The sequence below is a fragment of the Amblyomma mixtum genome, chromosome 8 (assembly GCF_055824585.1).
Source record: "Amblyomma mixtum isolate Tamu chromosome 8, ASM5582458v1, whole genome shotgun sequence".
Lineage (NCBI taxonomy): Eukaryota > Metazoa > Arthropoda > Arachnida > Ixodida > Ixodidae > Amblyomma > Amblyomma mixtum.
The window spans coordinates 20,221,699-20,249,543 of NC_143019.1; the positions used below are offsets into that span (position 1 = coordinate 20,221,699).

The 27,845-nt window shown below is 51.4% G+C and overlaps 2 protein-coding genes and 2 pseudogenes across 3 annotated transcripts; 2 read left to right on the forward strand and 2 right to left on the reverse strand.

Moving 5' to 3' along the window:
* Positions 1 to 504: 504 nt before the first annotated feature.
* On the reverse strand, positions 505 to 1,004 carry LOC149331585 (mitotic checkpoint protein BUB3 pseudogene; annotated as a pseudogene).
* On the reverse strand, positions 761 to 20,503 carry LOC149331586 (uncharacterized). Of its 2 annotated transcripts, XR_016285082.1 has the most exons (3): positions 18,243 to 20,503; positions 9,010 to 9,149; positions 761 to 895 (listed from the first exon to the last, which is right to left on the reverse strand). XR_016285082.1 is itself a non-coding variant. In XM_089556737.1 (2 exons), exons 1-2 carry the CDS (start codon positions 19,362 to 19,364, stop codon positions 9,144 to 9,146), a joined length of 1,128 nt encoding a protein of 375 aa, XP_089412863.1. In that variant the 5' UTR covers positions 19,365 to 20,503; the 3' UTR covers positions 8,684 to 9,143. The 2 variants fall into 2 exon arrangements, 1 of the variants encoding a protein (XP_089412863.1); XM_089556737.1 differs by lacking the exon at positions 761 to 895 and having other exon boundaries at positions 8,684 to 9,149.
* Positions 20,504 to 24,805: 4,302 nt separating this feature from the next.
* On the forward strand, positions 24,806 to 27,069 carry LOC149331587 (uncharacterized). The gene is made up of 4 exons (XM_089555527.1): positions 24,806 to 25,026; positions 25,864 to 26,025; positions 26,240 to 26,496; positions 26,662 to 27,069. Exons 1-4 carry the CDS (start codon positions 24,845 to 24,847, stop codon positions 26,757 to 26,759), a joined length of 699 nt encoding a protein of 232 aa, XP_089411653.1. The 5' UTR covers positions 24,806 to 24,844; the 3' UTR covers positions 26,760 to 27,069.
* LOC149331588 (uncharacterized) lies at positions 26,761 to 27,824 on the forward strand (annotated as a pseudogene).
* Positions 27,825 to 27,845: the final 21 nt, after the last annotated feature.

The window sequence follows — 27,845 nt, forward strand, 5'->3', positions numbered from 1 at the left end:
TGCGACCACTCAACTTCTGGCCTGCGGATGCCCGATGGCAAATCTCAGCTCAGACTGAGCGAATTAACAGTGGCACTCGCTCGTGCATTCAAATTAGTGGGCATTTTTTCTTACTGAGATACACGTCATTCAGACGCGGCCAATTCGTCAGTTCGAATGAACCAAAAGCTCGATTCTGGCGAGTTCTAATGTTCGATATTCTAATTTGAGTTCAGCTAATGCAAACAAGGAAAATATTGGATGAAAGTACTGTGAGCATTGAGCTCCACTTACTAACAACCAATTTTGCTTCTTGAAATCAACCAAGCTGCACACTTTCCATATGCAGCTAATGCCTGTTGCTTAAAAGCTTATAAGCTCAAAAGTCATCCAGCAAAATGAAAACAGAAAAAGAACAATTCACAAGGTCACTTCAAAAGGGGTGCTGAAGTGGAGACAGTACAGGTGTTCAGAGTTAAACATTCATGTTTATTGAATAAAATAAAGAAATAAAACAAAAACAAGTCAGTGATAATGGAGTTGTTTCGGCTCTGTCTCCTGATCAGTGACACGACGCACAAAGATGGCGTCGTGCGGTTTTTTATGAATCTCGCCCTGTTCGCAGAGGAATGAATAACCAACAGCGAGCCATCATGGCTAAAGGCCAGGGATGCAATGCTCGATGGGTACTTGTGGAACTGACAGAGACGCTTCTTGTTGAAGCCGTCCCAGATGTTCACGTGGCCGTCACTGTCTCCCGCCGCAAATGTGTTGTACAAGTTGTGGAATGCGTTCACAGTTGCGTTCACAGGGTAGATGAGCTCGATGCCATTGCTGTCTTTGGCACGGTGACACTTGAAGGCGTACTTCATCTGCACTTCGGGGTTTGGATCCAAGTATTCAATAGCCACGCGCCCTGTGTAGAACCATACAATCAGCAACTTGATGCAACAAGTGAAGCCAGGACAGACAAGAGGGTCAACCACTGGAAGTACAGTGAGAAGTGCCCTTCCTGTTGTGTTCATTATTCTGACTGCTCTAAGTTCTCTCTCCAGTGGATAGACAACTTGGTCGAAATGAAACAGCCTAATACATCTTGCCACCAGAAAACAAAGTTAGGCAAGTTGATTACTAAGAGGCTTATTATACTTAGCTAGTACAAGCTAAGCGCCCTAATCCAATGTTTACACAAAAACTCAGTGGCTTAGGCACTTAGCTGACGAGCACCACACCACGGTTTCAATGCTCATATGCATTTAGCTAGGGACAAAAACCTGATGGAGCATTTAAGCCCTGCCTTCAGGGTATGATGTGATAGCGTAAATGGTCCCTTCAGTGGCCTAGGGTTTTCTTGGCATATCACTTCACAGCCATGGAAACTATTCGTTCCTTCGCCATCATGTAAAGCTTAACCTACACTTAAGAATTCCTACGCCATCATGTAACGCTTAACCTGAACTTAAGAATTACTTCGCCATCACGTAACGCTTAACCCACACTTAAGGATACAGTGCAATAGCATTACTGATACCTCTCGCACAAGTAGTCCTTCTCTGTCGCCTAGGTTCTACCTACATGCCCAAGTATGCAATATTGGCCATTCCCTACTTTACATTTATTGAACGGAGGAAGTCCTCCTACCGATCCTGGCACAGTGGAGGAGCGGTTAAGTGATGTGCCACTGCCACAGAAGGTGGCTATGTTTGGAACAGCGGCTGTTTCAAACACAGCCACTGGTGGGGTTTCTGAGATCCAGGTTGTGATAACGTCACAAGGTCACGTGACTTAGTGACAGGAGGGCCACCGGAATTTTTTCTATTAATGCCGACTACACTGACAGCAGCATTTATGCATTTTAACAATATTTTGTTAAAATGCATGAATGCCAGTACACATTACAAAACTGCCGGTGGTCAAAAGTAACCTGGACCCCGCAGCAGGGCATCCTTCAATGTCCTCTGTCTAGCTTTGGAGCATTAATTGGCAAGTATTATGTACTTTCCCACGACTTTTCTTTGAATAACAAATAAGGAGATCTAGTGCAAAGCCCACAGTTTGCATTTATAACGCCTTGATGGATGCACAGTCTTTCTTTCTACTGTGTCAAGCTACAAATTTGCAAAGGACGTCGCCCGACAGTGAAGCAAGAGCATTACGTTTTGCCCCAAAAAATAATTCATTAGTACAAGAAAATGATAGCAGACTGCCAATAAATTTCGACCACCTGGGGTTCTTTAACGTGCACTGACATCAATCAACTTTATTCAGCATTTTTGTCCTGAAACAGAAAAGAAATGCTAGGGTAGGAGCAAAAAGCCACAAACTCAGTAGCTTGACGAGGCTCCCACCCCTAACTGACAAGGCCAACAGACTGTCACGTTATTACATATATATATATACAGACACACATACACATATAACATATAACAGGCACCGGCTAGCTCTGCGCATATGCAGGGCGGGAGTGCGCCGAACGCAGCCTCGAAGAGCTCCAAGCAACTCCGGTGGCGGCCGCAGAACACGCCGCGCATTGAAAAAGATGACATCGTTGTTGTGCTGAAACCAAGAATCACGGTCGACCTCAAGGCAACGTTTGGTCCTGGACAAGCCGGCGCTGCAGTCCGCAGCATCCTCGGGGACGACGCAAATGCTGGACTTGCGGTGTGGCCCGTTTGGGACCAAAACGTCCTTGTATGTGCACTGAAATCAGTCGACGCCGCGGAGAAGCTACTCCGGGATATTGTGCTGCCGGTAGGGGAACGCGAGCTACCGTTCCGGGGACACCCTAAACTCTCCGGTGCGTTCTGTCGAGGCGTCGTGACTGTTTCGCCAGACGAAACGTCTGAAAGCGTTAAAAGAAAACTCAGTGCGGAACAAAATGTGGTGTCTGTGCGCAAGCTAGGGGGAACCCCGGTTGCGGTGATCACCTTCGCGGGGACCAAGGTGCCACGGACGGTGTTGTACAGCTACGAACGGCTCCCTGTTCGCCTGTACAAGAAAACAGTGCCAGCATGCCACCGCTGTGGCACAGTGGGCCATCGGGCCGATGCGTGCCCGCGACCGCAGCCGGGACGCTGCAAACGCTGTGGAGTCCAGGTTCCCGATGCCACTCCTGACGGCCTGGCGGAACATGACTGTGTTCCGAGCTGCCTCATCTGCGGAGGCGGCCACCCTACCGGAGCTCCTGGCTGTGCTGGGCGGTTCCGGAAAGCCATCAAACCGAGCTCCCCATCCGGATCGAAACCGAAGACAAAGACGGGGCCCAAGCAGGCTCCTCCGCCCAAGGCCAAGAAAGCGCCAGCCGATCAGGACATCAAGGCCAAACCCGGCACATCGAAACCTGTCAAGTCCGCGACCCAGGCGGTGCCCCCGGTCCTCAACGCCAGGGACTTCCCGCCCTTGGCACCCGTCCAATCACAGGTGAGCAGTTGGAGTAGGGCAGTCTCTGGGCCCCCTACCCGTCCCTCCCCTACCCGTCCCTCCCCTACCGAAACCGCCCTACAGCAGCAGGTAGAGGAGCTCAGGCGCCAGAACCAAATTCTAGCGCGCAAAATTCAGGAATTAGAGGCCAAACAGGCCGGATCATCCGAACCAATGCAAGAAGCTGAGCCAGATGACGAGGATGACGGATCATCCGTAACATCTTGCCTCACTAGCGTCTCGCGGCAGAGCGGGGACACGGTAGTTGGATCAGCTGGTCGCGTCGCCGGCCTAGAGGCACTGCAGCGCCAAACCGAGCAACTGGAGGAGCAAGTGGCGGCCCTCCCGAATCAAATCATGTCAGCAGTCCGCGAGTCCTTCCAGGACATGTTCAAGGCAGCTTTAACGCAAGCACTTCCCGACCTTATGGCCCAGGTCACTGACTCGGTCCTTAAAGCCGTGCAGCCCTGGGTCAGCACCCAAATTCAGAACGCCACTAGCACCGATTCCCCTCATCTCAAACGTAAGACAGCCTCCCGCCAGGCAGCGAAGGAACACGGTTCAGGCTCGGCAGCTGTTGGGTCGGTGCGGCCTCTCGCTGGGGTTGCGCTGGCTCCCGGCCAGAGCTAGACCGCTCCCCCGTAAATAAATAGAACAACATGGCTAGCACATCTAAGACGAATGATAAAAACCTTGAAAAATTCCAAATCATTCAATGGAACTGCAGGGGTTTCAGGGCTTGGAAAAAACGGTCACACCTCCAGCTCTACCTGTAGTCCCTAGGTGACATGCCGGCACTCGTTGCCCTGCAGGAGCCCGGCATAGACGCTAAATTATCAGGCTACAGCACCTTTCAGGGGGGCCCCTCTACGTGCATCCTGGTGAATAAGGCTTACACCGGGGTTCAGGTCGACTTAGACTTGAGTACCGAGCAAGAATATACAATGGTCCGGGTACTGCCTCTCAGACGCCGCGACCCGTCAATACATATCCTCAACATATACTGCCCTCCGCATAAGCCGCGCGTAACTTTTAATGAAATCTTCCTTCGCGCGATAAAAATGGCAGCCAAAGAGCCTCTAGTGATCGTTGGAGACTTCAATGCTCCCAGCCTTCATTGGGGCTACCACTTCGAACAGGCAAGAGGACGTAAGCTGGCGGAGCTCATCTCCACCCTCAGCCTCACGTTGCTCACGGACCCGGCGTATCCCACCCGAGTGGGGAATTCGGTAACCCGCGACACGTGTCCAGACCTTTCTCTCGTCAAAAATGCTAGAGCGGCTGCTTGGGAGAACTTGGGAGATTCTCTAGGCAGCGATCACCTCCTTCTCCGGATTACACTCATGGCGAAGGCAGCGCGCAAAAAATGGGGTCAGGCCAAGCTGACCGATTGGCACAAATTCCGAAACCACACTATCCCTCCCGTACTATTTTCCGGCGGCTACGCGGAGTGGGCTAACCACATATACAACATTCAAAAACAACACGTCACAACACTACAAACCACCGAAGAGATCCCCGCAGTGGACACCCACCTCCTGCATTTGTGGGAGGCGCGCCGGAGCTTAACTAAACGGTGGAAAAAGCAGAAAACTAATCGCAAATTACGCGACCGCATAGTCAAACTCACAGAGCAAGCTGCAGCGTATGCTGCCGAACTCTCAGATTCAAATTGGATAGCACGCTGCGACGCCGCAGCTCATCAGATGAGCTCGAAGGGGACGTGGCGTCTCTTTCGCAGTCTAATCGACCCCTCTCAAACGAGAGGGGAGACGCAAAAGCAGCTCCGGCGGGCTCTGCAAGGGTATCAAGGTACGACGGCGCAACTTGCGGACACTCTGTGCGACAGATATCTTTGTCGTACGGAGGACCCGCCTGGGCCTGAGTACATGTACTCTGGCAGGCCTAATGAAACACTTGATGCCCCTTTTGAGTTGCACGACCTTAAGGCGGCCTTAGCAAAAATGCGCCGGGGTACGGCTCCGGGACGGGATCACATAACAGTGAACCTGTTGGCGAACCTACCGGACTCAGCCTACCTCCATTTATTAGAATACATCAACCAGATCTGGGACGGGCGTCCACTCCCTCCCGAGTGGAAAACGTCACTTGTGACGTTTATCCCTAAAACAGGTAAGGCCGTGAATACGGACAACCTGAGGCCCATATCACTGACCTCATGTGCGGGCAAGCTTATGGAGACGATGGTTCGGGATCGCCTCTCTCCATACCTGGAGAGTAAGGGCTTCTTTGCAGTTACCATGTTCGGGTTTCGCCCCCACATGTCTGCACAGGATGTCCTTCTCCAGCTGCACAGGGATGTAATACTACCCACAACTATGCAACACAATGACAAAGCCATCCTCGCCCTTGATCTGAAAGGAGCTTTCGACAATGTTAAACACGGAAGCATCCTGGCCAACTTGAGTTCTACCGATTGTGGGGCTAGGGCCTACGCGTATGTAAGAGATTTCTTGACTAATCGCCAGGCCTTTCTTCGGATTGAGGGCGAGGAATACGGCCCTTACATGATGGGAACACGGGGTACCCCTCAGGGAGCGGTGCTATCACCGCTCCTGTTCAACATAGCTATGATGCACCTCCCAAGCCAACTGGCCCGGGTGGAAGGCATTCAACACGCGTTGTATGCAGATGACATTACAATTTGGACCACTGAGGGGAGCCTTGGGGACATGGAGGCCCGCCTTCAGCAGGCCGCTTCCATAGTCGATGCGTATGCCATTGACTGTGGGCTCCAATGTGCTCCAGCGAAATCAGAGCTTTTGCATGTCAGAGCGAACCCAAAGGATAGGACAGCAATTCACATCTCTCTGTCAGGAGGTCCTATTAGAGAGGTGGAGGAGCTCCGTATTCTGGGCCTTTTCATTCACCACAGACTCAGACCGGACTCCACCATTCTGAAACTCAAGAGAGTAGGCGAACAGGTAGGGCGCATGATCCGCCGCGTTTCCAACAAGCGGGGCGGTCTGCGGGGCAGGGACGCGCTTCGGCTCGTCTATGCCTTCGTGACTAGCCGGATCCTCTACGCCGTGCCATATCTCCGCACTACTAAGCAAGACGAGGCGCGAATAGACGCCGTCATCCGCAAGGCAACTAAGCGAGCCCTGGATCTCCCGGTGGCTACCTCTAATGCCAAACTCAAGGCATTGGGGGTGCTAAACTCCTACCAGGAGCTGCGGGAGGCCCACCTCGTGAACCAATACACGCGGCTCATGCAGACGGCCCCTGGGCGCCGCCTGCTAAACCGCTTACACATCCAACACGACTGCACTCCAGAGGAGGCGGAGCGTATCCCAGTACTGTGGCGCCATATGCTCTGGGTCTCCCCGATACCCCGTAACATGGACACCGACATGCACGTAAACAGGCGACAAGCGCGGGCTCGGGCTCTTGAGAGACAACACGGCTCCCGACCCGGTGTATATTATGTAGACGTAGCAGGCCCATCGCCCACGGGATTTTACACGGCCGCTGTCGTTCACCAGGAAATGCACGTTGATGGACTCTCTTTTCGAGCCCCGAATTCAATGCGAGCCGAGGAAGTAGCGATAGCGCTTGCTGCCGCCCACGCCAATTCGAGAATCATCATTACGGACTCCCGAAAAGCATGTGATCATTACTTGGCAGGGGAGATCTCCCCCTTAGCTGCTTGCATTCTAAGACGGACTGCCACTGATCCAACACCCAAAAGAATCATTTGGGCTCCTGGCCACCAGGGCTTACGAGGTAATGAGGCCGCTGACGCGGCTGCCCGAGCGCTTACTCACCGGGCTCCTCATCCCAGCTCTTCTGGCTCGGAGACTAACCAGCCGCTGCTGCGATTCAAGGAAATTATAACGCATTATAGCGACATCCACCGCCTTTTCCCGGCCCCTGCAAAGGGGCTGAGTAAGACGGAGGAGCGAACTTTAAGGCGCCTGCAGACAGGTACTCTACTCTGTCCTGCAACCTTAAAGCATTACGATCCTAACACGGATGGGCGATGCCCACACTGTGGGGAGACCTGTGATATCTTCCACATGGTGTGGGCATGTACTCAAAATCCCCACCTCCCCCCTTCCCCTACCCCTTCCAGAGAGGCATGGGAGACTGCCCTTCTCAACTGCTCCTCGCTTGAGTCCCAAAGGGCTCTGGTGAAACGGGCTAGAGACGGGGCATTGTCATGCGGTGTCCCGGACTAGGGACGCCGACCATGTAGCGTGGCCACTCTGTGGCTCCCAAACTCTATTTCAGTAATTAAAAGTTTTCACCACCACCACCAATAAATTTCGACCACCTGGGGTTCTTTAACGTGCACTGACATCGCACAGTACATGGGCCTCTAGAATTTCGCCTCCATCGAAATTCGACCGCCGTGGCCGGGATCGAATCCGCATCTTTCGGGTCAGCAGCCGAGCGCCATGACCACTGATTCACCGCGGCAGCAAAAAAAAAAAAAAAAGAGGTGCCGTTTTGGAGCTCTCGGGAATAATTTCGACCACCTGGGGATCTTTAACGTGCTCTGAAATCGCACAGCATATGGGCGCATTTTTGCATTTCGCCTCCATCAAAACGCGGCCGCCGTGCGGCTGGATTTGAACCCGGATACTCGGCTCAGCGCCGAGCACGCTCACCACTCATCCAGGACTTTAATTCTGCTATTCAAATGCGCCTCGTGAGGGCAGTAGTAAACGTTCAACGTGTAGTCAAATTAATTTTAACAACTTTTAATATTACCCTCTCGGGGCACTAATTAACGAGTGTTTCTATTTCGTAGTCGCTGCCGAAGCACCCAGCTCGACTGTAGGAAGCTAGCTCAGCCTGCTTTTCTTTAATGCGTTAGCATTAAAACAGTGCTGCGAACAAAAACCTGTCTGTCGGCTTGTGCACGGTGTCAGTGAAAAAGGAGAGTAGGCGGCGCACGCAGCGCGCTGCAATTTAGCTGCAATGCAGCCTCGCATGATGTCGGTCGGCTCACGCGGCTCTTCCGTGGCGTTCGGCGCTCGGGCACCGACGGACACGTGTCGCGCGTTCCAAGAGTCCCGTAGTGTTTTGTGCGCAAAACTAATGCTACTGCGTTACTGTTACACGAATCCCATTGATCGCACTTCGTTCATTTTAATTAGGTGGAATTACAATGAAACATGGGATACATTCCAGTAGTGGTTTGGTTTATAGGGATTTAACGTCCCAAAGCGACTCAGGCTATGAGAGACGCCGTAGTGAAGGGCTCCGGAAATTTCGACCACCGGGGTTCTTTAACGTGCACTTACATCGCACAGTACACGAGTCTCTAGAATTTCTCCCACAAAGAAATTCAACCGCCGCGGCCGGGATCGAACCGGCGTCTTTCGGGGCAGCAGCCGAGCGCCATAACCACTGAGCCACCGCGGCGGCTCGAGTAGTGCAGCAGGGGGCACGGGGATCAGTGGAGGAAAAGGGAGAGGGGGCCTAGATGCGCATTAGCCCAGGGCCCCCACTTTTCTTAATCCGGCCCTGCCCGGTGTTCACCAACGAGTATCAAGATCTGACAGCTCTAAGGAGTGCTTGAATTTGCTCTTGACCTACTCCCGCGGGGCTCTAACAGCGCATCGAGAACATGGAGCTTACCAGTCCGCGGGTGACGATGTATGTAGGAAGCCAGAGGATGGGCACCGTCATGAGGATCTCAATCTACACCTGCAGGGTGGGCGGGCTCGCCGAGAACACCAGCAGGTCCACCGCGGTGGCCACCAGGGCACCGATCACGCCTGCGTCATTCACGGCACCATGAAGGATAATTTTACCCGGCTCCCCACGAGTAAGCCTGGAGTGTTATTGCGATGGCAATAAAAGTGTCATCGGGGAAAAAAAAATTGTGCCATCGGTCATAAAATTATACCGCTGTCCGCAGGAAAACGACGTCACCAGAACGAATAATTCCCGTTGGCTGGGGGAAATGATGTCACCAGACCTGGTCATTCTCGTTAGCTGGTGGTAAGAGACCTCACCAGACCGGGTCATTGGCTGAAGGAAGGTGACGTCACCACACCTGATAATTCCCATTGGCTGGAGGGCAGGGACATCACTAGACCGGAAGTGACGTCACATCCCTAAATATATCAACAGCTTGGTTTGGTTTATTGGGGTTTAACGTCCCAAAGCAACTCAGGCTATGAGGGAGGCCGTAGTGAAGGGCTCCGGAAATTTCGACCACCTGGGGTTCTTTAACGTGCACTGACATCGCACAGCACACGGGCCTCTGGTATTTAGCCTCCATCGAAATTCAATCCCCGCGGCCGGAATCGAACAAGCGTCTTGGGTCAGCAGCCGAACACCATAACCGCTGAGCCACCGCGGCGGCCCTCAACAGCTTCTAATGCTATCGAATTAAAAGTCAATGTAATTAGGTGTTCCTGTGCATTTTTTGCCTTCGTGACAACATCTGACTGTGCGAGTATATAAACGGAAGTGCGGGGTGTCGAGTGCTATCACTTCACCGTAACGGACCACCCACATTACTTTTGCGGCGAATACTGCAAACTTATTATTCTATACCTCAAAGTCTTGCTAATGATTTCGCCGTTAGATTATTTCGCACGCACTAAATTTCGCAAACCGAAAATGCAGGTCTCTATAAGGCAGGTCTCTCTATAAGAGGAAGGAGCGCACAGAAGGGCACGTAAACCCCAAGTACATGGACTGTAGTAAGTGCCCGTGGTGTCCATGCGCCCACCTCGCATGGACACCACGGGCTGTGGTGTCCATGCGTTACCGTTTTAATGTAGAGTTGTCAACCGAGTACCGTGATCTAAGGGTATACCTCCATTCTTAATCAACTTAAACGTTGGAATTTATTTCTCAGCAGGCTACAATAGGAAAGAAATGGTCGAAGTACTGTGGCCATCGCCTACGTGCACAACGCTCTCGCCATCTATTTAGAGCTGAGGAATGCCGGTAAGGTTTCTTCGAAGTTGAGCCTTTGGATGATGAGCTTTATAATGTATACTTTCAACCAACGTTTGGGGATGGAACTAGGCCGTTAATTCTGCCCAGAAATTCTCCCCTACAAAAGTAGGATTTTCATGGGCCTGCCTATGGGTAAGAACTATCCTGCCTATGGGTGAGAACTATTCAGCAGCCTATAAACTTCTCTCTGGAGCACCGGCCAATGGCAATTACCCGTGCATTTACGGAAGAGCTATAACAAACCGCCGTCCTGAAGATCGCTAGCCTAGCCACCAGCGTCCATCCTGCACCCCGATTAGAAAGGTTATAAAGCTGGGCAAGTTGGTCAATTCACTGTGATATACAACGAGACAAGCCAGGAATAGAAAGGAAAAAAAAAGGACCATATGGTACTTCCGCTGTGACGTTTCCTAGTCACTGCACCTGTGGTTTATCGCACCGCATCTCATATGAACGGCGGTCCTTGCGCAAGATTTCATCAACGTTGATAAACCCAGCTGCACATTACCCGTCACGGACGGTTTCCCCAAGGCGGGACCGAGAGTTGAAAGCGGTTTGAATGGGTTCGCACTTCGTAGTCCAGCTCCAGATTTAGGTCAATTACGGCCGCTCAGTGCAGATCGACCTGAGTTATACCCCCGTGACGTACAGTGCTTCCAGCCCGAATGCAAATATGGCAAGAGGTTGAAAACAAGAGCAAGAAGTGGGCTTGGGCAGGGCATGTAATGCGAAGGGAAGACAACCGCTGGTCCTTAAGGGTAACGGAGTGGATTCCAAGAGAAGGCAAACGTAGCAGGGGGCGGCAGAAAGTTAGGTGGGTCGGTGAGATAAAAAAGTTTGCGGGAATATGGTGGCCGCGGCTAGCGCAGGACAGGGTTATTGGAGAGACATGGGAGAGGCTTTTGCCCTGCAGTGGGCGTAGTCAGGCTGATGATGATGATGATGCTGTACACTTAGAGCAACGCCCAGTTAGTCCAGATCCGAGAAAGATGGCTGCTAGGGAAAGCGACCAGTCTTGTAGATGGCGACGTGGACTGCTGGCTCGTGCGGCATGGAACCATGAGTTGGTTGGACGGCCTCAAACAAAATGGCACATACCCACTACGGGGGAGTGGCCAAGGCACAGAAAAAAAAATGAGCGCAGCCGCGAGCATGGCTTCTCATCTTCCTCTTCTTAATGCAGAAGTAGGGGGCCAATCTACAGAAAAACAGCGATCTTTGTTTGGCTCTAACCACCTCTTTAATTTACGACAGTAGGATTTTTTTTCCTCTGCGCAAACATCATTGGGGCCGCATTTAGTCGAGGCATTATGTCGCGACAGAAAACTTATTCCACTGCAGCGAAAACGATCACGGATGCGGCAAGCGCGAGCTTTCGTCTTCACGGTCTGTCCTCCTTGGTGTTCGGTCCACAATCTGGAAGGGGTCGAAGACGCAGGACCGTAACTTGGTGAGCGTGAAAAATTAACGTGCTTTTTAGCCCCTCGCATAGCTGCCGTGATTAAACAGGACAAAAGAAGAGACGCGTTTCGACCCCTTTCCCAAACGTGAACCCCAGAGATCTCCGCGAACTCCACCGAACGAGCGGGGCTGACTTCTCGACATCTGCAACCATCGAAATACCAGACCCCTTACAGCGGCGCTTAGCTACAACCAGTCGCTGTGCGATCTTATTGCGGAAGTTCCCGCGCATTTTCTTTTCTCAGGAGTCTAACCTTACATTCGATTAGCTATCCCAAAACGAGTGGGGTTCTTTAACGTGCACTGACATTACCGCAGGTGGTCGAAATTTCCGGAGCCCTTCACTACGGCGTCCCTAATAGCCTGAGTCGCTTTGGGACGTTAAACGCCATAAACCAAACCAAACCAAAACGAGTGGTTCCGCAGCGGCTCCAAAAGTGGTCCCTCAAAGAAGCTCCCTGCGGAATACCATACACAGCAGCTACCCTAGAGCGTCAAACGAATTCCCCAGTATCGCTTCAGAGCATCCCACGTGTCCCGTAGTGGGTCCCTAATTTTAACGCGATAGCTTTAAGGCTCCCGTTCCCCAGATAATTCGCCGCCGTCGTCGGCGTTATGAGCGAAGAATCCCAAGAGAAGCAGCCTAGGTGGGCCGACTAGGTCACGTGACCGTGTGTCGTCATCCCAATCTGCCCACCGGATTATGAGCAGGCGGACCACAGTGGCAGGTGGCAGTTAAATTAATGATAGTTTGCGAGAGGTTGCTCGGGAAGAGCAGCCTGGGTCGCACAAGACCCACCGGTGGCAGCATGCGTATGTCATCGCAGGGCAGTGAAATAAAAGGTAGTGGAAACGGCTGCTGTTGCAGCCTTTTTTTTTAACCCTTACTACCTGTGTACTATGTTCCTACGACCTTGTTCCTACCTCAAAAGAAAATTAAGTAGTAACAAGGTAGAGACTTCTGCTGTTACTACGTTTTTTGGCAGTCATTACACTTGTACTACCTCATTATAACCCTGGTAGTATCCATTACTACGTCGATCTGGAAATAGATGATAGGAATATGCACACGTATGTACACTAACATTCCTGGTGACATTGCTACTCAGTGCCCCATGTTTTTATATAATGAAAAGGGTTTCCTGAATGGCAGCAAATCTAACAATCTAGCAAATGTTACTGCAGGTAGTTACTGTTGCTACCCCTCCAGAGGTAGTAAATGTTACTACCTTCCAGTTACTACGCACAGTTACTACATAGGTAGTCATATATGTGACGGTTGTTGCTAGCCCAAAATGTAGTAACCTCAAATACCTTTTTTTTTTTTTTTAGAGTGTGGCGCATCGCTTAACCGTTGCACCACTGCACCAGGAGTGGTGAAAATCCAGAGTGACCAATTCCGCATATACGGGCATTCACTCATTAACGCTGTCGCATCATACCCTTAAAGGGATACTGAGGCGGTTTTCGAATCGGCTAACCTTCTAGGGTTTTGAAGTAGTGTCATTGCTGATCACGTCTGTGAGATTATTTTTTCGATTTTGGCTAAAACAGTGGCGCAATCACCAATTAAAACGCGATGTTTAAATTTCCCGCGCCCCGCGCGAGCGCAGGAGAGGGGAACAGCGGAGAGGGAAACCTCGTCCATGTCGGCCTGCGTGACGTCATGTTGAGGAGCCGGGGATGCTTCGGCGCACCCGAGCGCGCTTTCAGCGCGCGTTGTTTCTCGTGCTTCATGCGTTGTTCCTCGTACTACGTGCGTTGCGACGTACAAAGCGTGTCAGCCGACCTTGAGAATCAAATTCAACAGGTGCTACTCTGCGTTCGTGTCCACGAACAACTACGACCGCGACTGTGTCGTCTTCCACTGTTTTCCGCAAGACCACAAGCTCGCAGCGCAACCGCTCGCTGCTGTGACGAAGAGTTCAAGCCGACTAAAGCAAGCTTACTCTGCTCGAAACACTTTCGTAAGAGCGGCTACAGGCAGAGCTTGTCCTAGTGTGATCTCTGGAGATTTCTGTCGAAAAGGCGCGGCTGAACCATGACACAGTTCCATCGATTTCCTCGCGCATAAGAGGCGTGTCACCATTCTGAAGAAGCGCCTCTTTTAAAAGTAGAAACATGCTCACTTAGCCCCTGGAGAAACCTTATAGAGGCTTAAGCATGTGTCGCTCTCCTCAGCTTAGGTGCGGCCAGACCACCTGAGACGTGCTCAGCAAGGCTCGGTTAGTGATTTTATACTCGGTTCGACGTGTCCAAGCAAGCAAGCAAGCAAGCAAGCAAGCAAGCAAGCAGAGCAAATCACAATAAAGCAAAGCAAGCAAGCATCGAAGCTCTTCATATGCGGCATCTCGTTTAATCCTAGCTAAGCAATTAAAATGAAAGCGTTCGACGTTGATTTCGGATGCAAATTTATGAGAGAAATGAATGCCAACCGAGTTTTTGCAAAAAAACACCGCAACCTTACTCGGTTTCTTCATCAAGTTGTGGCAGCGGTCGAGTTGCAGCTAGCTTGGCTTTTAAACACACATATAGTTGGCAACTACTTCACTGAACCTAAACTGCAAATCTAGGAAGGGCGAACGTTTCCGAGGCAGCGATTAATATTTTCTGGCATCTGCTGAACGCGCCAGGAGTGAAGCGTATTTGTGCGCGTATTTGGCTTGGTTTCCAGCGCACCATGATTGCGTCACTATCTTGTGGTCGCATGCCTCGCAGTGCTTGGCCACTGCGCTTCGCTAATTTTGACACCAACTTTGTGCTCCTTCATCGTTCACTTGAAATACTTTCTTGCCCCAACCTGCAACGTCGGGTACTGAGAACAGGATTTACACAGTGCTTTCGGCCTTTTCTTTAGGATGACGCTCTTCCGGGCGAGCCAGGAGGCGTCCGGTGGTGGTAATTGACTTGAGTATTGTTCGCACCCCTTCCTTTCCGAGAGAGAGAGAGAGAGAGAGATAACTTTTATTTTTCAGCTCAAGTCCGAGCCTTCTTATCTGCCCGTTTGGTGGGCGTTATTTATCGGCGGTGGCGGAGTGGGGCCACGTGTCCCTTGGATGCGTCGGATGTGAGCGGCGAGGAGCGGCCAGAGGGTGGGCTGCAGAGAGGTTGGTGGAGCGGTCCATCGGGCCCACGTGAGGTGAAAGGGGGGAGGCAAGGTATGCGAGGAAGGAATGGTGGGAGAGTTAGTGGCGCGGGGGCATAACCAATATGTATGAATGTTTGAGGGGTGCTCTCCGCAGACGAGACAGGCGGGTTTGCCCGGTTTATGAAGGATGTAGTGGGAATACAGTTCGCAGGTAAATGGTTCGCCAGTGCTTCACGCCGCCCGGGATTTATCGTTGGAGACATGTGGCGTGGAATGGGTTTTACAGTAAGACGAGGCTTTTCCACGGGGAAGCAGATGGTTGAAGCGAGGGTAGTTGGGAAATGGTGTGTCCGAAAAGGCTGAGGAGGTCTCTGCCTTGCTCGGAGGTAGAGAGACGGTGTATCTGGGCTCGGTGGTGTGCTGCTGCGCGTTCTTCGAGGGAGTTGAAAATGGCGGCGTCTGCGATCAGAGCATTTGCGGCGTAGATGGGAACTCCCATGGCTAATCGAGTGAAGCGACGCAGAGACGCTTCCAGTTTGCTTACTTGAGAGGATGTGAGGCGTTGATAGGGGTAGGCGTACATGACCCTCGAATAAACGAGTGCTTCTATAACTCGACGGAGTTCGTGTTCTCTGAGTCCATGCTTTTGACGAGATATACGGGACAGCATGTGGCGAATTTGGTTCAGTTGTTGCAGGAGTTGGCTAAGCCACACGTTGCACTTGCCATCTTGTTGAAAAGTGAAGCCAAGGATCTTGATGTGGCTCCGTCGGGGAATAGGGGTTTGCGCGAGAGAGAGTTGAATGAGTTCGCGGTAGGAAGAAGTGGTTTTTTGAGGAGCGTTAGAAACCACGATGTATTCCGACTTTTCGGCGGAACAACTCATACCTATGCGGCGTGCATGCTCCTGAACGACGTCGAGGCCTTGCTGCAAAGTGGATTCTAGTTCCCCGGCGTTTCCTGTGGTAGACTAGAGAGAGATATCATCCGCATATATAGCGTGGCGTAGGCAGGAATTTCAGCGAGTTTTCGGGGCAGTTCTTTCATTGCCAAGTTGAAAAGCATAGGTGAAAGAATGGATCCCTGTGGTGTACCTGCGGTGAGGGGAAAGGGGGCGGAAGGTGTGCCGTCGGGGCCAATGATTCGGAGGGTCCTGTATGTAAGAAAGTCTTTGATGTAGTTGAACATGCGGACCCCAGGCCGAGTGTCTGCCAGGTTGGTGAGAATTGCGGAGTGGGCGACATTATCAAAAGCCTTTTTGATATCCACGCCGGTCAAAACTCGAAGCTGTGCGCTGCTTGGGAAGGCGTACAAATCCTCATAGATTTGCCGTCCAATGTCTTGTGTGCATACGTGGGCGCGGAATCCGACCATAGTGGGAGCAAGACAGCGATTGGTATGCAGGTGCCATTCGAGGCGGGTAAGGGCCATCTTCTCCATCAGCTTCCCTAGGCAAGAAGTCATGGATATAGGTCGGAGGTTAGTGATGAGCGCAGAGGATTTTCCTGGTTTCGGAATCATAATTACGTGTGCCTCTTTCCACGCAGCGGGAATTTTCCCGGAGCGCCAAACAGTATTAATGATCTGAATAAGTTCGTCTAGTTTTGAATCGGGGAGGTTACGGAGTATACCATAGGTAATTTTATCTGGGCCGGGTGCTGTGTTTCGCTTAAGGGAGCGTAGAGCAGCCTGAAGTTCGGCGAATGTGAAGTCAGAATTCATTCCTTGCTCGTCTGCTTCTTCTTCGGTGTAAGGGTATGACGGGGAGCTGGCAGGAGAAGTAGAGGATGGGTAAAATTGATTTCGGATTTGCTCAGCCAGCTCTTCTTGTGAGACGGAGAGGGCCAACTGTAGCTTTTGAAGTGTGTTACGAGGTTTACCCTGTCCAAGTAGAGTGCGCATAATGTGCCAGACTTTTGGAGTGTGGAGTCTCTCGACCATGTCATCGCAGAGCTGAAGCCAGTTGTTCGTGGCTAGTTGGTCAGCGTATTCTTGGGCTGCTTGCGTTAGTTCAGCAACTTTTCTTTTCAGTGCGTGGCTAGATCTACAGTTGCGCCAAGCTTTTATGGCCCGGCGACGTTGTTTCCATAGCCCAAGTAGGTGTGTGTCAATGTATGGATAGTCGGGAGATCGATGGATATGTTTGGTGTGTTGGGAGACGGCCTCCATAATGGCGCTACACCATTTTTCGGGGTCCTCGAGTGAGACTGATAAGGAGTCGAGGGCTGGCCGAGCCTTTGGCCAGTCTACGAGCATAGTGGGAGGTAGATGTGTTCCGGGTGGTCTGGAGGGTCGCTGGGACGTGAGCGTTATCTGAAGAATACAGTGATCACTCCCCATCGTGTCACCCGTATTACTCCAAGAAGCGCGGAGATCGCTGCGAATCCATGCAAGGTCGGGGTTTGTGTCGGATTGTGCTCCACATCCTAGACGTGTAGGCATGAACGTGTCATTCAGGAGGGTGAGGTGATGAATACTGGCGAAGCGGTCGAGTTTTCGTCCGGAGGCTGAAGTACGGTCGTATCCCCATGCAGGGTGTGGGCAGTTGAAGTCACCAAGAAGGACGAAAGTAGTAGGGACATTAGAGGCAGGGAGGGCCGTATGCAAAGGTGGGATGCTGGTTTTAGAGTCGGAGGGAGTCCAGTAGCAGTTTAAAATCGTGATACGGTGACCCTGATAGGTGGAGTGTGTCAGGACATGCTCTTTCGTCCCGGAGTTGAGGTGGGATGTATCTTCCTGAATGGTGGGTATCGTGCGCCGTATGTATGTAACCGTCAAAATCGGCGGAGGAGGGGGCGTTTGATGTCCTTTTCTCTTCATGACTATACTTGGCTGAGTAAAATGGTCGTAACCTGGAAGAGAAAAGGCACCGTGCGTTTCTTGCAGTGCGATGACGTCTGGGTTAACGCCAGTAATCCGCATGTGTTGCAAGAGGGCATTTTTCTTGCGACGAAAACCGCGGCAGTTCCACTGCCAAATAATTAGAGGGTTTTGGGGTGGAGATGTGTGTCGCATGATATCACTCATCATGCGGGTGTTCCTCCATGGTGTCGAGGTTAGGCACAGGAGGGGCGCTTGCGCGCTTTCGAGGGGGAGCATTGGAGTCTGTGTCGGGAGAGCATGGGGCAGAGGACGCGAGGGAGAGGAGATGGTGATCTAGTTGCTCGACGCGAGCCGTCAGTTGTTGTAAGGCCAATAGGACGGGAGCAAGGGATTGCTGTATGAGAGCAATAGCGTTGTCGGTAGGGAGGGGTGAAAGTGGAGTAGGTGTGGAGGGACGTGAGTAAAACCGGTGTTGGAAGGACGGGGGAGGGGGTGCGATGGATGTGGGAGATGGACCGCTCACCTGGTGACTTGGTGGAGTCTGTGACTGCATCACGGAAGCTTGCGGTTTAGTAGAGGAGGTGGAGGTGCTGGTTGCCGCACCAGAAGTGGTGGACGGTGGCCGCTTGGCAGAGGGCTTGGTTCGAGATTGACTTCTTTGCGCGGTCTCGTGCCCCGGGCTGTTGCTGCTGCTGTTGCTGCTGCTGTTGCTGCTGCTGTTGCTGCTGCAGGAGAGCTGAAGGGCCTCGTAGCGGTTCGAGGTAGGCAGGGGCGGCCAGATGGTCGCGTCGGCTTTAGGGGGTGGAGGGGCGGCGCGGGCGCGATGGCGTCGTTGGGCGCGGTGCCACTTTAGGACTGCAGCGTCGGCGTCTTTCCTTGCGGGGCACTCAGGATTAGACGGTGTGTGGTCTCCCTTGCAGTTCCAGCAGTGTGGTTCACATTCATGTGGGGTAGTCGTTGGGTCTTGGTCAGGAGGAAACGGTTGGCTGCAAATCGAGCACCGAACAAGGCTAGGCTTGTTAGGACAGACGTCGGCACGGTGCCCTATGGCGTGACAATGCGTGCATTGTTTGCTGTGGGGCTTTTGCGGGTAGACGCGGTACACTCCGCTGTAGAAGACGGCATAGCGTGGTAGACGGGGCCCTTCGACGGTGAGCAGAAGTGTGTTGGTACGACCGAGACGGCGGGCGCTTAGTAGTCGGGTGCCGTCAACACGAAGGTTAGCGGCAAAGTCGTCTTCGGTAAAGTCCATGGTGATGCCGTGTATAACACCACGGGCGTTAAGGGGGTCGTTAGCTACGTACGAGGTGACTTCGTACTGGGTGTTGTTCAGTGAAACTTGCTTGAGTTGGAGCAGCTTGTCAGCAGCGGCTGGGCGGTGGGTATCGATGGCCAGGATGTTTTGCGAGGTGCGGAGTTTGATGTAGGTATTGTCACGTTCAGTCTTGGTTAGGCGGGCGGAATCCATGACGGACCGACAGAGCACAGGGAATAAAGTGTTGCCGAGGTTGAGGTGGTTCGCAAATTTCATGACGATCGTGGCTGCGGTGGCTTGCCGGGGCGCCGCGGGAGCACAGTGCTTGTGATTCAGCGCCTGGGCTGCTGACTGGCTAGGCGAGCTCCCCGCCGTTCCGGCTGCGAGCATGCTGGCGAGCGCGGGGGGCGTTGCCCCGGCGGTGCAGATGTAGGCTTGGCTTAGCGCGCCCGGCGTGGGCGGCCAGCCAGATGCTGATGTGCCAGAAAACGGCGCAGAACGCTTGGAATTTTGATTACCAGGCGTACAGGCGATGAAGTAGCACTCCTATAGACCGGTTGGTGGCGATCCGAGGTCAGGAACCTGGACGTAGACGTGATTTTGCTGGAGCTCGGTGTGCGCACAGCCGATCACGGTGGCGCTGGTGGCGCCCTCCCTCCTTTCCGAGAATACGAGCCGATGTTGTGCTGTATCGCGTCTTTGACGCTGGCGTATGCTTGTGCTAGGCATAGAATTTTTTGCTTGTGTCTTTTTTGGTTTCAGGCGATACGTGGAATGAGCAAACTGTAGTATCCTTTTCTTCGGTGGTCAGTAAAAAAAAATAGTCGCCGTATTCGCTGTTACAACGACACGGAAAGCTGCGATCTGCCCCCAACGCAGCGCCAGATCCGCATCGGCAGCTTCTCCAGTCCTCAAAGTGACGTCACGACCTCTCTTGACCAATCACGGGCGGCGGCGCGCCGCGCGGCGTGCCCCGCGGCACAGGCCGCATATTTCGGCTAAAAAAGGCAATTCGCGCTTGTTTTTGCCTTATTTGGATGCGATATTCCAGCATACAGTATGGAAAACTATAGGATGCCGCTGCCAGCCCGATTTTCAGAAAAAGTGCTTCAGTCTCCCTTTAAGGCGGACTTTAAGCGTGTCCCTTCAAATTTTTTAAAACGTTCCGTTTTGTCCATTGCCTTTCCGCGGGTTTCCAACCCACAGAAACGCGGGTACGGCGGAGCGGACGGCGGTGGCCCCAGCGCCGAAAATTCTCTGTGGAACTCCGTAGTCCAGAATTCGGGCACCTCGCTCGTGCAGCAGCGCCAGCAACAGCTGCAGCAGCAACAGCTACAGCAGCAGCAGCAGAAAGGCCCGTCGTCGTCGAGTGGTGTCCAATCGGGCGGCAGCGGTCCGTTGCCGGTGGAGGTGGAAGAGGAACGCCCACAGCAGGTGGTGGAGGGCGTGTCCAGCCGGCTGCTTCCTCTGCTCATGGCTGCTGGCCTGGTAGGCGGAGCAGCACTTGGGTTCGCCATCCGCGCCACAGACAACCCCCGGACCAGCCGACAGATCATGTACGTCGGCTTCCCCGGTGAGCGATAATTCGACGCTATCTAATGTTTACCACCAACTGCACTATCAAATGCTTATCACCAGCAGCACCATCAAGTGCTGCTGGCCAGCCGAATTATTTCATTTCATTTATTTGGACACGCTTGCAACCAAATCGAGGGGGCCCAGGTTATAGCTGCTATTTCGCATTGCAGTGAGGAAACCCTAGACCCTCTTACATATGAAATGCTGTGCTATGGAAAGTGGCATGATCAAGTACCATTGGCAGCGTCATTGTCGAATGCTGTTCACCGCGCAAATGACTGATCCTATTACCACTTTTAAATGTTACTGACAGCGACGCCAGAAATCTTTGGCGTTAAATTCCACGTAAGCAGCCCAAATGCTCCCTAGCTAAGGTGTGGTCAGGCTCCGCAATCACACAGAACAAATTTGTCCACCAGTTATTTCGATATTGCTTGACAGCTAGCTTCTGATACTATGTGCTGTACTGCGAGAGCTACTCGTTTCAGATATTGCCTCTTGCCTATTGCCTCTTGCCAACATGCTGCACGGGCGAATCCTTTTCAGTACATAGCTCGCTCAAACTAAGCGCTAGGACTCGAGAACATACCGAGAGATTCTCACGCAGAACCACGACCTAGAAAAGGGAAAAGGCGACGTCACCTTGTGGAGCGCGTGACTCCAAGGAGGCAAGGCGCTTTGTCTGTCATCCCAAAGTACGGAACCCCAGCGTACAGTCGTAAGAGCTGCAATATATGCTGTGCCATAGTGCAGGAAAGTGGAAGTTACATGAAAATAGGAGTTTGGAGTGATATCGTATAGCGGGGGGAGGTATTGTTCCACGGCTGCACACTGGCTATGAGAGACTTCGTAGTGGAGGTCTCCAGATTAATTTCGACCACCTGGGGTTCTTCAGCGTGCACCGTTTCACCTCCATCAAAATTCCGGCACCGCCGCGCGGCCGGCATACGGTCACGCGACCTAAAGATAAACAGCCGAACGCTATATCCGCTAAGCCACTGTGGCGGGTTAAGAGCTCGGAAGATTTATTTCTGTACTTCCTGCTGATGCACGTTAGAAGCTAGAAAAGCGTGTTCATTATCGTGGCCGGTAAAAATTGTTCACAGCGGCCGGCTATGGATTTCCCCGTTCTTTTCCCGTGTGTACCAGGAAATGTTGAAATTAAATTAACGAGAGCGTAGGGAGCTATGGAAAGGAAAACCATAAGGGTAACGTTAGGAGAGAGGAAGAGATCAGGATGGATCAGGGAACTCACGCGAGTTAATGACTTTCTGGCTGAAATCAAGAAGAAATAGGCATGGGCATGAAATGCGAAGGCCAGATTACCTATGATGGTCTCAGGGTATTGGAGTGGATTCTAACGGAGTGGATTGCACGTGCAGGGTTATACGGGCGGATGAGATTAAGAAGTTTCGTGGGATATGGCCGCAGCTGGCTCAGGAAACGATACATTGGAATTCGGTGGGAGAGGCTTTGTCATGCAGAGGACTTGGGATAATGATAATGATGGCTGTTTGGATTAATTAACCTACTTAGTATTAGAAAAGGGGATTTTTGAATTGGGGATTTGGTTCTCGCCCGGTGACAAAATTAGAAGAAAGAGGCATTCTTTCAAAGGAATAGGGATGCCATATTTTCTCTCTGTGTTCCTTGTTTTCCCGCCGCGGTGGCTCAGTGGTTAAGGCGCTCGTCTACTGAGTCGGAGTGCACGGGTTCGAACCCGACCGCGGCGGTCGCGTTTCGATGGAGGCAAAGTGCAAAAGGCGCCCGTGTGCTGTGCGATGTCAGTGCACGTTAAAGATCCCCAAGTGGTCGAAATTATTCCGGAGCCCTCCACTACGGCACCTCTTTCTTCCTTTCTTCTTTCAGTCCCTCCTCTATCTCTTCCTTACGGCGCGGTTCGGAGATCCATTGAGATACGTGATACATTTACTGCGCCATTTCCTTTCATGAAAAAACAAATTTTCATTTTAAATTTTCTTGTTTTCAGTGTTGCAGAGGGCATTAGTGAACATGAACCGCCCATTTCAATCAGCCTCCGCGTGTTGGTGGTGGTGGTGGTGTAACAGTTTTATTAAAACAGTCTCAGCCCGCTTTCTGTCTCCCGTGAGCTGCTCGCGCCCGTTGCGCCAACGCCTCCAAGAACTTGGTTATTCTAGTACACTGTGACCCGGTCGTAGTAACGAAAAGCCAGCCGAAGTATAGTGGAAGATTCTAGTACACTGTAACTTGGTTGCGCACGTCTCCTCAAGGGCACGGAGGATGTGAGCGATATCCGACGGATATCTGATAGCGATAACGTAAGTGCACGACGAAAACGTAACTGCAGCACTAATGCGCCTCGGGTTTTTTTTTTTTTTTCGTGTCTTCATATTGTGCTTGCTCTGCTCGCTCTACTTGATTCCACTGTGATTATCACGATGATGATGATGTTTGGTTTGGTTTATTGGGGTTTAACGTCCCGAAGCAACTCAGGGTTGAGGGACGCCGTAGTGAAGGGCTCCGGAAATTTCGACCACTTGGGGTTCTTTAACGTGCACTGACATCGCACAGCACACGGGCCTCTAGAATTTCGCCTTCATCGAAACTCAGCCGCCGCTGCCGGGATCGAACCCGCGTCTTTCGGGACAGCAGCCGAGCGCCGTAACCACTGAGCCACCGCGGCGGGGATGATGATGATGTCCTCAGGCTTAAAGGGGCACTGCGATGTTTTCCTCGGTACCGATTGATATCATTAACGAGATTTATCATGAGTTCCTGAGACCAGTGCAAAAAGAATTATCGAAATTGGAGCATGCAAACGCAAGTTATTGCACTTTGAAAATTCGAAATGAAAAGATGAGACGAAGACGTTTTTCACTCGCCCATTTCACGCACCTGGTACTTACATTGCGCGCCACTAATCAGAACCGCGCCTAGCGCACACGTAGAGGAAGCCTAATCGCGCGTTAATGAGTTCCAGGTGGTTGAAATTAGAGAGCTTTAGCGCTGGCGTACAGCCAGTATGGTAGCCCGTCGAGGCGGTTGAGGTGCCGATAATCAACGCAGAAGCGCCAGCTGCCGTCCTTCTTTTTCACCAGGACGACTGGTGAAGCCCAAGGACTTGACGAGGGCTCGATGATGTCTTTTGCGAGCATCTTGTCCACCTCTTGATTTATGACGGTGCGTTCGGCGCTGGACACTCGGTACGGACGTCTGCGGAGAGGAGCGGAATCACCGGTGTTTATGTGATGCGTCACCACAGAGGTCCGAGCCAAAACACGGCTATCAAAGTCGAAGATGTCGCGGAAAGATGATAAGAGGCACCTAAGATCGCGAGCTTGCAGCGGCGGTAGGTCAGAAGCGATCATGTCGGCGTAGTCGTCCGTTGGGTTCACTGTTGATGGGGCCGCAGGCAGCCGGCATTGCTGAGTGGAAGGTAAGCAGCTGTCCACCACTGATATCACACATTCGGCAGCAGGGCACAGCGTGGCGAGTGAGATGCCTTGCGGGAGCGGTTGGATGGATGAACCAAAGTTCAGGACCGGAAGGTACGCTCGGTTGGCCGACATTGTAAATACAATGTGTGGAAGCGCAATGCTGCGCGTCAGGGCGACGTCAAGTTCCGGAGTGACTACGTAGTGACCATCAGGTACGGGGGGAACAGATGAGAAAGAAATGTAAGTTGCGGCTTGAGGCGGTAGACGGACAAAGTCGACAGCACAAAGACGGTGTATAACTGGGGACGGCGACTCAGCAGAAAGAGGAAGGTCAAGCTGAACAACATTAGTGGCGCAGTCAATGAGGGCTGAATGCTCAGACAGGAAGTCATGCTCAGACAGACTTCATGAGGGCACTGGTCCAGAACAGAGAACATAACGGATGTATGGCGGCCGGATATGGTCACACGGGCTGTGCACAGTCCAACAACATGAGGCGTTCCGCCGTCGGCAACGCGGAGAACGGCTTTGGGTGCAGGGGTCAGTACTTTTCGGAGGCGTCGTCGTAGGGCTGAACTCATGACGGGATACCCCGTGACCCTTTGTCACGGGTGATATGCACTATTTGTCCTGGCCAGTTAAAAAAAAAATAAAGACCCCCTTCCTCCTCTACTTAAAATAAAGTTATTACCAACACTGCCTCCGCACTTAAAAAGCAGTTCGCGCGATGCCAGCGCCGCTTCTACCCTAGAGGCGATCCCACGTCGGCTGAGCTAGCTGAGCCGTAAAGCTTGTCCAACTTGGCCTGTGCAGCCTCTCCGCTTGCTTCTTCGACAGGCGCTTCGCGCGAGGCGGCACTTTTGCTCTTTCGCGATGACAGAAGCGGTCCCGTCGAAGCGGAGGGTGGGTACGAAGTATTGTTGCGTCGTGGACTGCCACAATAGTGCAGACAACACCAAGGGACGAGATCCACCTGTGAGAATGTACCGATTCCCGGGCAAGTGGTATGAGAAAGAAAGGCGACAAGCGTGGATCGCCGCTGTAAGGAGAATCAAGTAAGACATGACAGCTTAGGTTCGCTCTGTGCTCTTGCCGTTTCAGTTCTTCGCTCTTGTTCGTTTCGTCTAGCTGAACCAGAACGTAACATAGTGCATGCGTGTGACGACTGCAGCTGCGGTTGCTCGAACTCGCTGCCTTCTCGCAGCGCGAATGTTTTGAAAGTGGATAGCGGGGTGAGAACAACATTTAGTTTTGATTTCCCCCCTGTATTACCCCCTGTATCGTGTCGTAGCGGACTGCATTTCTTTTGTTGGTTTGCTTCGTTATTTTGCCGCTTTGTTATGTTGATGTATCAACCTGCCAGTCGCACTGGTGCTAGTAATTGTCCTATATGCTTGAGGCACTCTTATGTTCTTTCAATTTCTACTGTTGGAGTTTTTCTTTATTTCGTTCTTTCATTCGCGCTCGCGTGCGCGCGTGCGCGTGCGTGCGCGCGCGCGCGCTCTGAATATTGTTGTGCCTAATCATTGGCCTAACCAACTTTTAAAAGCATTCGCTGTGGCTCAGTGGTTTTGGCGCTCGGCTGCTGACCCGAAAGACACGGGTTCGATCCCGGCCGCGGCAGTCGAATTTCTATGGAGGCGAAATTCTGGAATGTCGTGTACTGTGTCACGTCAGTGCACGTTAAAGAACCCCACGTGGTGGAAATTCCCGGAGCCCGTCACCACGGCGTCCCTCATAGCCTGAGTCGCTTTGGGACGTTAAACCCCATAAAAACTACTAGACTAAACTACAACTAAACGAACTGAATAATTATAGCATTCATACAAAATGAGCATTGCCATGCGGCTGACAACTTCCAATGCTGTTTTTTTTTTTTTTTTCTTGTACAGTCCTGATGGAACGACATGGCTGCCCAAGGCGCACACACGAATTTGCAGCATTCATTTTGAGGGCAATTGCAAGAGCGATATTAGCAAACATCCATCCTACATCCCAACCATCTTTCCACCTGTCTACAGGAAAAAGGCACCTGATCAGAAAAGGGCACGAAGGTATGAGAAAAAAAATGTGAAGCTCTCAGTGGCAACCACGACCTTATTATGCTTTCTAATAAGACCTGCTGACTTCCATTTTTTTAGTGAAAATGTGTGCACAATAACAAATAAAGCTGCATGAACATGCACTCAATGAGTTGATTTCATGGCAGGTTTGCTTGCAACCTGCACAACACTAGAACTGATCCTGTCATTTGATTGTGCAATGCAGGTGGCTGAGGCGTTTCGATCAGGAAATTTCATCCAGACAGCTTGACGATGGAGAGAATCGTCTATCACAAAGCACAGCTCAGCCAGAAGCCTCCATTTCAGACAGGCTGCATGGTGACCTGAACGTAATGGATGTCAGCAATGGATGTCTGGCAGCAAGGACAGCTGCTCCTTGCACAGACAGCACAGACGATTCACAGCCTTTGATACATGTGTGTGTCATAAGCGAAGAAAGGCATTCCAGTCGAAAGAGATGCTGTAAGTATACTCTTTAGTTATAAGGGCTCAGACGTAATCAGTGTAAACAATGTTCAGCACCAGTGCAAGAAACGCTTTGCTTTTGTTACTATTCTTTCATGTGCCCCACACAGCACTGAAAGTTTGTCTGAAGACCATAACACGTCATTTGTTTCATTCTTTCAGCCATGCCAAACAGAAGAATCGTCGACTTCAAGAAAGCTAGCTATACCTCTCTCAGCGACAGATGGCACCGAGGCATCAAGTCAAGTTGCACACTCTGAAATGAAGCACAAGAATGTTGGCATAAACATTTTCATTGTATTGCTATTTACTTGCATTATTAGCCAAATTCATTTTTAATTAGCTATTTCTGCCAAACATTCATTTTTTTATCATGATGGTGCTCTTCTTTCGAGAAAAAATGAGCTCAGTTGCAGGAGAGCGTGGATAATATTTTTCATTTGTTAGTCCTCATCTGTTTTTCTTTTTCACTTCGTGAGCTTGGCATAAGCCTTAGCAGCTTATGCGCCATTAAATACAACACAACTCTTTTTCATTTCACTATGCTAGTCCTCATCTATTTTCTTTTTCACTTCACCATGCTGCGTGTTTATTCTCTCCTGAAGGTCGCAAGCACAGATGGAAATGGGAAGAGAAAAAGTGCAGATTTCGTGGCTTTGAGTCTCTATAAAGGAAAATGAAGAGGCACTGAAAAGTTTTTGTGGTGTGACGATCACAGTCTTTTTGCCGCCTTTTGAACTTGTTGCCTTCATGCAGGTACAACAGGCACAATGCCATGTCACAGTAAGACAAGCTTTGCTTGTTCCTCGCCAATATTCGGCTTGGAATAACGTACAGTGCCTTGAAAGCAATGTTGAGTGTAACAACTGCAACAGTGTCAGCTGTTTTTAGGAAGAAAACCTGATATTCCGAGCATTGCTCTGAAGGATTGGGTGTTCATGCCATCACGAGAAATAATCAAGCTTTCTTTGCCTGCTCCATTTAAAGAAAACTATCTAAATCACACCTTAATAGTAGATCGGACCGAGATCAGCATAAAAACTCCCTCAAATCCTGATTGTCAGCACAATTTGTATTCACATTACAAGGGAGGACACGCGTTGAAGGCCTTAATGGGGATAATCCCTAATGGCATGATAAGTTTCATATCCAAGGTGTACAGAGGGCAACTCGTTCATAACTCAAGACTCTGGCTTATCGCAGCTTCTCACACCAGGCGATTTAGCGGCAAAGCGTCTCCAGGCATCCAGACAACAGTAGAGGAGACAGATGCAGTACTACTGCTTATGCCTCCTTTCAGGGGACGATCAACTGTCGGAACATGACATGGAGAAGACATGCCAAGT

Coding starts and splice junctions, on each gene's coding strand:
- LOC149331586 (XM_089556737.1), bottom strand. CDS start 19,364: ATGCTCGCAGCCGGAACGGCGGGGAGCTCGCCTAGCCAGTCAGCAGCC.
- LOC149331587 (XM_089555527.1), top strand. CDS start 24,845: ATGACAGAAGCGGTCCCGTCGAAGCGGAGGGTGGGTACGAAGTATTGT. Junction 26,026..26,239: donor GATCAGAAAAGGGCACGAAG/GTATGAGAAAAA, acceptor TGTGCAATGCAG/GTGGCTGAGGCGTTTCGATC. Junction 26,497..26,661: donor TTCCAGTCGAAAGAGATGCT/GTAAGTATACTC, acceptor TCATTCTTTCAG/CCATGCCAAACAGAAGAATC.